This window comes from Vanellus vanellus, assembly GCF_965231255.1.
Source record: "Vanellus vanellus genome assembly, chromosome: 25".
In the NCBI taxonomy this organism is placed as follows: domain Eukaryota; kingdom Metazoa; phylum Chordata; class Aves; order Charadriiformes; family Charadriidae; genus Vanellus; species Vanellus vanellus.
Genome location: NC_138930.1, coordinates 6,098,295 through 6,109,401, shown reverse-complemented (window position 1 = coordinate 6,109,401; position 11,107 = coordinate 6,098,295). Strand labels below are relative to the sequence as shown.

At 52.5% G+C, this 11,107-nt stretch overlaps 1 protein-coding gene across 2 annotated transcripts in view; it reads right to left on the bottom strand.

The window, feature by feature from the left end:
• Window positions 1-546: 546 nt before the first annotated feature.
• Window positions 547-11,107, bottom strand: part of MARCHF2 (membrane associated ring-CH-type finger 2) — a 38,199-nt gene continuing 27,638 nt past the window's right edge. For both annotated transcript variants that reach the window (XM_082495527.1, XM_082495526.1), the window contains 2 exons: window positions 6,550-6,759; window positions 547-3,473 (listed from right to left, as the gene is read on the bottom strand). In XM_082495527.1, coding sequence (XP_082351653.1) covers window positions 3,315-3,473; window positions 6,550-6,759 — 369 coding nt within the window. In that variant the 3' untranslated portion in view covers window positions 547-3,314. The remainder of the gene's footprint in view (window positions 3,474-6,549; window positions 6,760-11,107) is intronic.

Sequence of the window (11,107 nt, the reverse complement as noted above, 5' to 3'; positions counted from 1 at the left end):
CCCTGCGGCTCTCACACGCTGCAGCCTCGGACATGGCACCCCGAGGCCTCGCCAGGGCTCGGACGTCAGCAGGGCCTGGCAGACATGTCCGACGTCTCCCAGCACCCTGGAGCAAAGGGCTAGGCCCGAGCGGCCGGCAGCGGGGCAGGCTCCGGTCAGGCCGTTCACTGGGCAGTGCCAGCAGACGGTGGTGGGAGCCTCTGTGGGGCTGCAGCACTGGAATTGCTCCATGCAGACCCACGGCCACCCTCTGGAGAGGCCAAAAGGACTCCCCTGGCCCAAACATCACCTCCTTGCTTGGCCCGTACCAGGGAGGCTTCTGTGCGCAAACAAGAGAAACCTGCCCATAAATGACAAAAAGCCCTGGGTTTTGCCCAGCTTCAGCTCAAAGATGAAACCTTCTGCCAGCTCTTCCCAGGGCCGGTGAGGAAAGCTGCTGCCCACAGCGCCCTGGGAAGGCAGCACATGGGGCTCGCCCTTGGGGAGACAGCCCGGGCTCTTCAGGCCCTCCCATCTCCAGTAACAACGCAACAGCCCAAAGTTTGTCTCACTTTTATTTACATAATTGCACAGCCCGTTTCCCCATGACACTGGAACGTGGCGGGTCAGAGACACTGGTTTCCCACATCCACGAGCTGAACATCTCCTCTGGGAAGGAGAAGACTCAAAGAGTCGCGATTGTGTTTTACAGGGGCACATGCAACAACTCCGATTATCGGCAACTACGATAAAGACAATGAAGCTGAGAGTGAAGCTGTGACAGGGCCGGGCCCCAGCTGCCCCCAGCCAGGGACTTCTGGCTTTCACAGTTGCATATTTAGATCAACAGTGGGTTTCCTAACTGGAACACTGGCTCCATTAAGTCCTTACTGGGGGGAGGTGGTGTGGGAGTGCACATGCTTTGTTACCTGCCAGAACTAGACGTGTCGCAAGACCAAGCTCCTGGGAGGCAGACAGTGCGGGGAACATTAAACTAAACCCCCAAATTTTTCTTCACAGGGAACATCCTGGTGACACGGGGTTTGTTGGGGAGAGGCTGAAGGAAGGGGCACCCAGGGCAAGGCACAGAGCAGTGGCGTGTGGAGGGTGGCAGCACCTGCGTGGGAGCTCCACTGCACACGCCGGTTTGGAGCAGGGTGGTCCTACCGTGCAGGGACCATAACTGCAGCTGGGCCGCAGAGGCCTCTCTGCGCTACAAGCCTCCAGGAGCACCGGGCACCAAGTCATCCCTACAGGACAGGGAAAAGGGAAGGTGCCCATGGGTACGTGGTGGAAGGGAAGAGATAGGCAGGGAGGCTGGCAGAGAGAGGGGAGCAGAGGTGCACAGCCTGGTTGTTGCAGAAGACATTCACCCCGTGATCAAACGAAACCCTCATGCTCAGAACAGAGACCAGCTCAGACCATTCCACAGCTGGGCAGAGAGAGGCTGCTGCAAGACGTGCTGGGATGTCACCGAGTTGCATGAGAGCTCTGGGACAAGAGATGAAGGAGGAGAGCAGACACAGACCGGGCCCCAGGGCTGGAGCAATCCTACCGGGAAAGACAGGGCACTGGGCCACCAGTGACTTCCAGCCTAGGGTCAGGGAACATGTAAGGAAAAACATCCTGCTTTGCAGCTAACGAGAAGGACGAATGGCACATGGTGCTTTGAATTCAAGCAATTACAGGTCTCGATCGAGCCAGGCATCAGCCTGATCCACTTGGGTTCAGCAAAGGAGTGGAGGGACATAGTGTGTGAGTACCAGCACCCACTGCAAGGACACGGGCACCTTGGATCCTGCCTCCTCCCCACTATCTACCCTCACCATTGCCGGAGTGAGAGCCAAGGCTCATGCCAAGCAGCTGCACACACTCCTGGAGCACTCTGCAGGGCAGTCCCAATGCCAGCGTCTTTACAGCCTGCTCCGCTCACCCGGCTCAGGAACGCACAGAACCAAGCACAGGCATCGTCTGGCAGGGTGGAAAGGCAGTGGAGAGGTAAGGATGAATGCTAGACTCAGGGAGACCCTTGGCAAATTGGGCACTCCAAGACAGAGGGGTTCATTAGCTGGATATGCTGAAAACGCAGCTGGATGAAGGAGGAGGAGGAGCGCCCACCCTGCAGGAGAAGGGACCCAGAGCCCGTTCCCGGGAACCAGTGAACTCGGGGTATTTCACTAGAGGATGCATAACAGGCAGGCAGTGCTTTCAGGGATAAACCAAATCACAGCAGCTCCTCCGGAATGTGCAAATAAAGCGCACAGAGACAGCCGAGACCACCTGCGTCCTGCCGAGCGGCTGCAGAGCACGGCCTGTCCCATAAGGGGTGTTTGTGTGTAACCGACACCGCGAGAGGTCCAGCCTCAAGATGGTGAATGGACATCAGCAACCAGAGACTCCAGCTCTCACCTCTGGGGATCAGGAAAGCTCCTTTCTGAATCTTTTAAAAGCAAAAGGCAATGGCGGGTTTAGCTAGTACGAGCCATCACTTCCCACCCTCAGATCCTCCATCTAACTTTGGCAGACATACTAAGAGCCGAGTGCATCTAAGTCCTGGGAATGAGCCAGGATCTGCAAGGAAAGCATTTTGTGAGATCACGTCTGCACAGGAAAAGATTTTCTCATTTTGAAACTTATTTTGAAATTCTCAAAATTACAGTACTTTACAATACAAAATGTCTCCATTCAGTATTACGTCATTTTACTCCTTCTGGGATTATAATAATTATTAAAAACACACCACTTTCTAGAAAGGACAGAAACACCATGAAAGAGACCAAAGAGTAACGGGGAAGGCTGCTGCAGTATTATCAAAACCAATTTAGTGCAAAGGAGAAGGGGACTTTCAAGAACGGTCAATGAAAAGTGTTCTTTATATGCTCATTTGCAGAAAAGGCATAGATTTAACCTCTGAATGAGATCAGGCTGCCAGCTTCTATACTGAAGCTTAGAACATCAACACAAAAGGACTGAAACACAATATGCATGGCCATTAAAAAATAATATTATATATAGATATACATATATAGAGAGGGAGATATTTTCGACGTATGGTATTCAGTTATAGGAAAGTGTCCCTGCAGACAGGCATGTTCTGCCATCTGGCTCTTTTGGGCCGTTTCACATGGCAGACGTTGATTATCTGTCTGTTTGCCATAGTATAAAGTACGTGCTGACCGCAAAGTCCCTTCGGGTAGGATGATTGCCTTCTAGTGCCTCCACAGTTGCCGCATTTCCTGCACACGCAGGGGGACACCCGACCCTCTTTGCTTCTGCCAACCCCGAAGGGCTGCCCTCACCCCAGCAGCCACGCGGCACAGCGGCCGAGGGACAGCTCAGACGGTGGTTTCATCCGCGGTCTTCTTCATGAGCTTGGCGGAGAGGAGGGAGTGGGGCACGGGGTGAGGGCTCCGCGAGGCTGGGATCATCAAGCGGACTTTCTGGTTGGTCCTTCGCCACTCCGAGTACAGCTGGCAGTGGTAGCGGAACGAAACCTGGCGGGCGATAACGTATCGGTCTGGTTACCAAACCCCTGTCACAAGTGCCAGAGCCCGTAGAGGGCCGGTGAGACGCAGTCACCCGTCCGCCCTCTGCGTGCTCTCTGCATATTCCTTGTCAATCCACCAGCAAACCCCAGTAAAGGCAGACAGCACTGACCCTCAAACAGTTTGGCGCACACCGTGTCCCAAGCCTTTGATAAGGAATTAATTAATTCCTGGTAACGGCAGGCTGAGCACGGCACAGGCAAAGGGGCTTTCTGGGCAGCACCAGGACAGAGGGATGGAGTTTGCTCAGCTGGGTTTGGGCACCAGGCTGGTGAGATGTGTCGGGGAGGAACCACAACTTGCCCCTTCACCCTAGCCCTGGGCTGAAGCGAGCACCTCGTCTGGGCAAAACAAGGGGTTCTCAACAGAACCGGCCTCAAGTAGCTGAATCCAACCAGCCTCCTCCCATCTCACAGCTCCTGGTGGATCTTCTCTGCCCTTTGCAAAAGCCTTCTCTCCTGGGTCTGCAACAACAGGACATCGGTTGGCCTCATTTTTTCTGAGAACGCTGTGGCCTGGGAGAATTGTCCACCCGGAGGGAGAGAGGAGAGGATGCAAAGGCTGGAGGGGAGCTCAACCAGCCTGGCGCAGAGGCATGAGCTGGCCCTGCAGTTTCAGAGCAGCCCTGCAAGGGGGAGCTTCGAGCTGTGCTTCTCCAGCGGGTTGGACTCCTTGCTCCGTCCTTTTGCAATCATTAACACCATTTTCTCACAGCTCCTGCCGATTCCTTAGCTTTGAAATGAAACTGTTCTAGAATTTCTTGAGGAAGGAATAAAACCAGCATGTATTTCCCTCCTATTTATTTCCCTAGAAGTTTTGAGCAAGAAAATTAAATACTGAATCCAGTCAGCCACTCATCAAAAGCAAGCTTTTGTACTTTATAACAGCAGGAAGTATATCTGACAAGGAAAAGTCAGTATTCCTGTTACTACTGGATAGGTCTCAGACATCTGCTATGAGAAATGGAGCTGTGCCATGGCGCTGAGGTAATTTAGCTTATTGATCTGCGCGCTCCCCTTTTCCCTGTTGTAGAGGGAAAACTGTGGGAATAAGGTGGTTTGCTGATAAACAAGAAGGAAATGCATCTCGCAGTCTTCAGAGACAGCATGTGAATGGGCAGCTAATGGTGCAAACCTCAAGGGAAGCTCCTACTCCACATGAAGGAGCCGCAACCTTGGCCACGGCCGCTCTCGCAATCCTCACGCTGATTACAGCCGTCATCACCCACCCACGTAACAGCTCTTGGTGCCGCACAGCCCGTGGCAGCATGGAAGAATTGCAATTGAATACAGTAAATGTGAATGAAAGGGGCTTCACTTCACATCCTTCTCTGTTCCAGGAAACATGAGGCACAGCAGAACTAGAGCCATTTTAGTAAGGACTCATTATTTCACCAAAAAAACCACCATTTTTCAGTTTCCTCCAGAATTTCAGCTCCTCCAGACCAATCCTGGGACAGAGAAGATGGAAACACTTCCTCTTAAGGTTTCCAATTTTAGCTTGGCTCTCTGCAGAAATGAACCTTATGCAGCACATACATGCAGCAGTGGAGACCTTCCTCAGCAGCTCCCTGTGCACTGCAATCGCTGTGTTTTGACAGCAGCACCGATCAGGCACCCCCGCTGCAGGCACCCCCCCAAAGCCACGGCTGCAGCACCAGCTCACCCTCCCCCGGCACCAGAACCTGTTGTGGGAGAGTTGCGAGGAATGTCCCAACCCCAGGGAAAGCTGTTACTCTGAGAGATCAGAACACGAGGGAGCAGGGAAATGGGCTGCGGCATTTCTACTGCCCGCAGAACTGCCAGCTTTCTGGGGTCTCACTATTTCTCCTCCAGCAACTGCACTTCTTCCCCTCCCAAAATGGTGCTTCCCAGCAAGCAGCTGGAAAAGGGTATCGACAGGGCATGAGCACACACAAGGCTTTGAACAGGAGAGCTGAAACGAAGATCCAAACCCAGAAACCCACCTAGCAAGAGAACACAAAAGAACCGGAACAGAGGGAAGTCCCTGGCCTGGGAGCCCCTGGAGAGAGCAGGGCCAGGGGAGCTCCGAGGGCTTGGGAGCTGCTCCCCAGCCCAGCTGCTCTTCTGGGCTCTCAGCTGGGAGCGCTCACAGATGTGCTACACAGCAAATTCACATTTGCTTTCCTGCTTTTCTGGACTGGCTCCAAGCTGCAAGCTCCTGGCTGCCTGATTCAGCATGTCCAAAAAGATGCAAAGTGAGGTATCTGCAGGAAGGCCTTTCACAGCACGGATCAGTTCCAACACCCAGTCTCAAGTGCAGGTTCCCACTAATGCCCAGCGCCTCCAACCCCGACAGCGCAGCTGGGAAGCCGCAGCAGTGGGCCAGGGCCGGCTGGCTACCCAGCCTTGGCTCGGGGCTCGAGTCCAAAAGCCCATATTGAGAGAGAAGTCAGAGGTCTCCCCGGGGCCAGAGTGTTCCTTGCACACACCCTTCTGTGCTACTGACATCTTAAAAATACTGTGTAGGAATTTGTTTAGTTGGGAGCCACAGAGTCCCCCCAACGGCCAGTCTGCACCTCCTTCGGGCATGGCCAACCTGGGCTGGGCAGCACAAAGCATGGAGGGACACGATGGCAGATTATTTAGGGGTCAAACATTTTCCAGATTTTATTTTTTCCCCTCAACCACCCGGGTACCAAGTTTGTGTTTCTTCTCGAAAATAGGAACAGGCACAACAGCTGGACCACTGCCTGTCCCCAGCACCAGCCCTTCCCACCCAGCCCCAGCCACACTCGGGCACGTCTGCGCCCGGGTACACGACACCCCGGGGAACACGGCTCCCATGTCAATCTGGAAAGCAGATGATCAGGAAGTGGTTTCTCATTCTCAGCAACAACTTCAGCAGCTCCCATTTGAAGATAATTAAATGGACATTCAAGAGAAAGAGCCCAAGGTTTTCTCACGAGGGGAGTCAGAAACAGCTGGCTGCACCGACACGGTGAGAGCCAGGACTCCAATCTCCCTTTTGAACAGAAACAAGGCCCTGGGCAGCAGACACTTACCAGCGTCCAAAGGACGTAAATTGTGAAAAGTGCTATAGTTAGTGCTATGAGTCCGATGGCCTCCAGTCGGCTGTTGAACTGCAAATGATCCTGGGCTCCGCGCAGACACAGCCAGCCGGAGATTGCCGCCAGGGGAGTAATGAACAGGAAACACACCATGTCGCAGAAAAGGGTCCTCTTCTCATTGCGGGGACCGGGATCCTTCAGCCACTGCAGGAAAGAAGGGAGAAAGGGCATTAGTCAGCGGCACGCAGAGCGCACAGAGTGCTAACAAAACAGGACTGCTCTGCTGGGAAGCTCTCACACGCTCTCTGCAGTCAGTACATACCTGGTGCATACACTTAATTCACATAAACAGAGAGCGTCAAATATATTTTTAACAACCAACAAGGGAAAGGGAAGAGACAACTGAAGAATACGTGCAGGGGAAGGCAGTAGTAAACACAGGAGCTGCCCGGGCTCTTCACTGGAGTAGCGAGGAGCAGGCAGCAGCGAGCAGGCAGAGGGTTCAGTAAAGTTCAGTAAAGCCTGGCTTAGTAAAGATCTGACAGGTCTTGGGTTGAGCTTCAACAGAAACATATCCAGGACTCTGCAACTGGTGTAGGGGCTATGGGAAACTGGGGCACTGGGGTCTGTGGCCAGGCCAAGCCATAAGGGCAGCTGTCCCAAATCCAGCCCTCTGGTTCCTTGTGGAGAATCACGACACTTTAGAGTTCCATTCCTGATTAAAATAAAATCTGAAGTGCCCAGGTCCACCTGAGAGACTGTGCAAGACAGCTCCGCAGAAAGAGTGCTCTCGAGGGTATGGCACTGTCCCTGGGGCTCGAGCGAGCCACAGCAGCGCTGCTCACCGGGGAGCCCAGTGCCCAACCAGGGCCACCAGCGGGGAATGCAAACACCCACGCACCCACTATCTTCACTGAGACAGTGACAGAGAGGAAAAAAGCATTCCTTCAGCAACAAGGAAACCAAGACCAGAGAAAAAGAAAAATTAAAAGCCAAAAGAAAGCGCATAACTAGCAGAACGCTTTGCACCTGGGCAGACAAAGCAGGACAGCAGCCAAGGGGCCACGGTGTTGGGCTGGCCGCAGCAGAGGAAGGTAACACAAACCCATTTGCTTTTACAGAACAACCTGTGCCCAAATCTGCATCTTTCTCTCAGCGAAAGCCTTTGCCCGCTTCTAAAGAGAAAGCAGCACGACTGTCAGCTCCGCTGTCTGGGGGAAGATCCCTCATTGCTTTCTCCCAGATCCCAGTGGATCACAAGTGACTGTGAAGGGATGAGGCATGATCACCCGGACATGGCTGCTGAAAACTCCACCTTCATGACTGCAAAATCCCTCAGATCTTTCCAGTGCTGGTGGCCATCCACTGGCCACCATGTTACAGGCAGAAGAGACCTGCCAGGACCAGGATAGAACCGATTCTGGTGTATTCCTTCCCATTTTCAGGCTTCCTTTCTTGCCTCCGAGGCAGTAAGTGATCCATCACAGCGGAGGTTACTGCACTTTGCTCTGTGTTAACAAGAGGCTTCACAAGCGCTTCTCTCTTGCAGCCCTCAAAAATTAGCAGGTTGTAGAATGAATGCAGCTCTGTTGCAGGCAGGTTTCCCTCAACAGGCGATCTCTAAATGTTCACTACTTTTAGGAGTCCTGACTTGTTTCCAGTGTGGGTTCATTTTAGACGCTTGACTTTGACAACAGCAATTGTTCTAGTTTTCCTGGGATTATGCTATTTTCAGCCTTTCCTTTCCTTTTTTTAGAATAGCAAGTAGCTGTGGTTCACACCAATACCCGGAGTTGTTACAGCACATTTTTTACTGGGAGTTCTGTATGCCGGGCTGCCAGATCCTTCCTTCTTTTCTGCATGAGAATGACTGGTCTCATTTAGGATTCCACCCCCCGAAAAAAAAAAACAAACCCAACCCCAACCCTGGAGAACATGATCAAAAAGGCATAGTGAGGGCAGGGAAGGGAATATCCCCAAGGCAGCCAGGGCCAGGCAGACACATCCTACTGCCAGACCTGGAGTAGGGTGCCCACTTTGGAACAGGCAGCATGAAAAGGGACCTGTCTGAGAACTAAAGCTTCTTCCCTCCAGGGGAAACCACAGTTTAAATAGAAATACAGAAGGGGTGGTCACACGCATGCAAGAAATTAATGAGACCACAGCGGTCATAACGGAGCACAGGTAACATGAGGACATGGCTAGCCAGAAAGACAAGCAGAAAGCGTTGGCCCAGAAGGGTGCACAGAAGTTAATGCGGGTTTAACTATGGACCGAGTCTAATGTGAGGGACGTGCAGTGCGACACAGCAGAGGGGTAAGGACGGGATGAGAAGCGCAGACAACTTTTGTTGAAATGGGAAAAAGAAGGGGGAGATGGCAAATCTGGGCAAGGAACAGTAACGCGGCTGGGGCAGTCACAGCCATGGTAGCAGCATGCTCTGCAGACACCTGTGATGGGACACGGAGCTGGCCAAGAACAGAGGAGGATGCTGTGGTAACAGATAAGACCCTGGCTAGGAATTTCAGCTGGGAGGACTGATAAGCAAGATATTTTAGAGGTGTGACCTGAAGCATCTGAGAGACCCAAACAGAGCAAGAACAAGTGAAGCTGGAGAGCAAGCTGGGAGCTGAAGAGTGCAGACAGATTTGGGGACCAACTAATGCTCCTGCAAAAGCAAGAAGCATTTTTAAAGGCATTCTGAGCACAACTTGATGGCCAGGCAGCCAGAAGGAAATTTCAGAGCAGCCACAACTCTGGTTTGGACAGGAGGAGCTGGGAGAAGGGAGGGAGACCTGCAAGTCACCCCTCGTGGGGCTCTGCAGAGGAGATTAGTGGTGATGAGCTGTGCGGGGAAGATAAGGACCACACATGCAGTCCTGAGCAACCCTAAGAGGAAGCGAGGGAGGATGGCAACTCATCTACGCAGTAAAGCTGCTCCTACAAACAGTGCATTGGCAGCCCCACCGTCTGAACCCCCGGCTGTGTGCTGGGCTTTCCCTACTCCAACCAGCCGCCCTGGCTACACAGCACTTGGGTGAATGCTAGATTACTCCATCTGGATCAACATCCCTCTAGCAGCAATACCAGAGTACCCCGTCCCCTGTACAATAAGAATCTCAGGGACTGAAGGCAGATAGGTATTTTACTGCAGCTTATTCTATTTATATTCCTTGTAACCTTTGAAACTCCTTCTTCCTCCCTAAAATGGGAGCCAAACATGTAAAGGCAGGAAGCAAATTAATTTCCTTTTGAAGTAGATGACTGACTTTGCCAATATGCACTGACACAGTAAAAAAAGAATACAATAAGCCACCCTAAGGGCGCAGGGTTTCTGGCACAGCAGCACATTAGACTTAAAATAAACCTCGCAAACAATCCAAAAAGTGGTCAGTCAGATTAAACAATTTTTGTAGGGAAAACTATCAAGTAAACATGGGAAAGCAACAAAAGCACAACTTGGTCTTCTTCCAGGCAAAAAGTCCAAAACCAATTGCTCCCACGCTGCCATCACATGTGAGGCTAAAGGCAAAGAGGTAGAGCTGGCTGTTTGCTGCCCACTTCGGCTATGAGCTGGGTCCCAGATCACCCTGTTGGAAACAATCTCTCTCCGCTCGTGCAACATTATTCCAGATACAATCATATTTCTTTGTCCTCCAGCATGATCCTGAGGCTTGCCCAGATGTTCTTGCTACTGGGATCAGCAGGGTTGTGGAAGGGAGCTCATTTCTTGGACCCACGGCAGGGCTACGTGATGATGGGTATCTGATCTTTGGGGGATGCAGTGCCCATAAAACTAGGGTGAGCTCCAGGTGACGGAATGCAGGAACAGGGCATGCAGAAAATGCCACCATAGAATCATAGAATGGTTTAGGTTGGAAAGGACCTTGAAGATCATCGAGTTCCAACCCCCCTGCCATAGGCAGGGACACCTCTCACTAGACAAGGTTGCCCAAGGCCACGTCCAGCCTGGCCTTGAACACCTCCAGGGATGGGGCCTCAACAACCTCTCTGGGCAACCTGTTCCAGTGCCTCACCACCCTCACAGTGAAAAACTTCTTCCTAATGTTCAATCTGAACCTGCCGTCTTCCAGTTTAAAGCCATTTCCCCTCGTCCTATCACTACATGCCCGAGTAAAAAGTCCTCTACAGCTCTCCTGTAGGCCCCCTTTAGGGACTGGAAGGCCACAATAACATCTCCCCAGAGCCTTCTCTTCTCCAGGCTGAACAGCCTGGAGGAGAGGCTCTTTCAGCCTCTCCTCATAGGAGAGGTGCTCCAGCCCTCAGATCATCCTCATGGCTCTCCTCTGGACACGCTCCAGCAGGTCTATGTCCTTCTTATGTTGGGGACTCCAGAGCTGGATGCAGTACTCCAGGTGGGGTCTCGCGAGAGTGGAGTAGAGGGGCACCAGGACATCATCAGCTCCCCCGGAAGCCAAGAGCAGAGCTCACAATGTAAGAGAGCAGTCTCCCAGACAGTCCCTCCCAGCACCAGTTATTCCGTATGTCTCAGAGCTGGGCTGCATTCTGCCACTTAGGACCAAAGGGAATG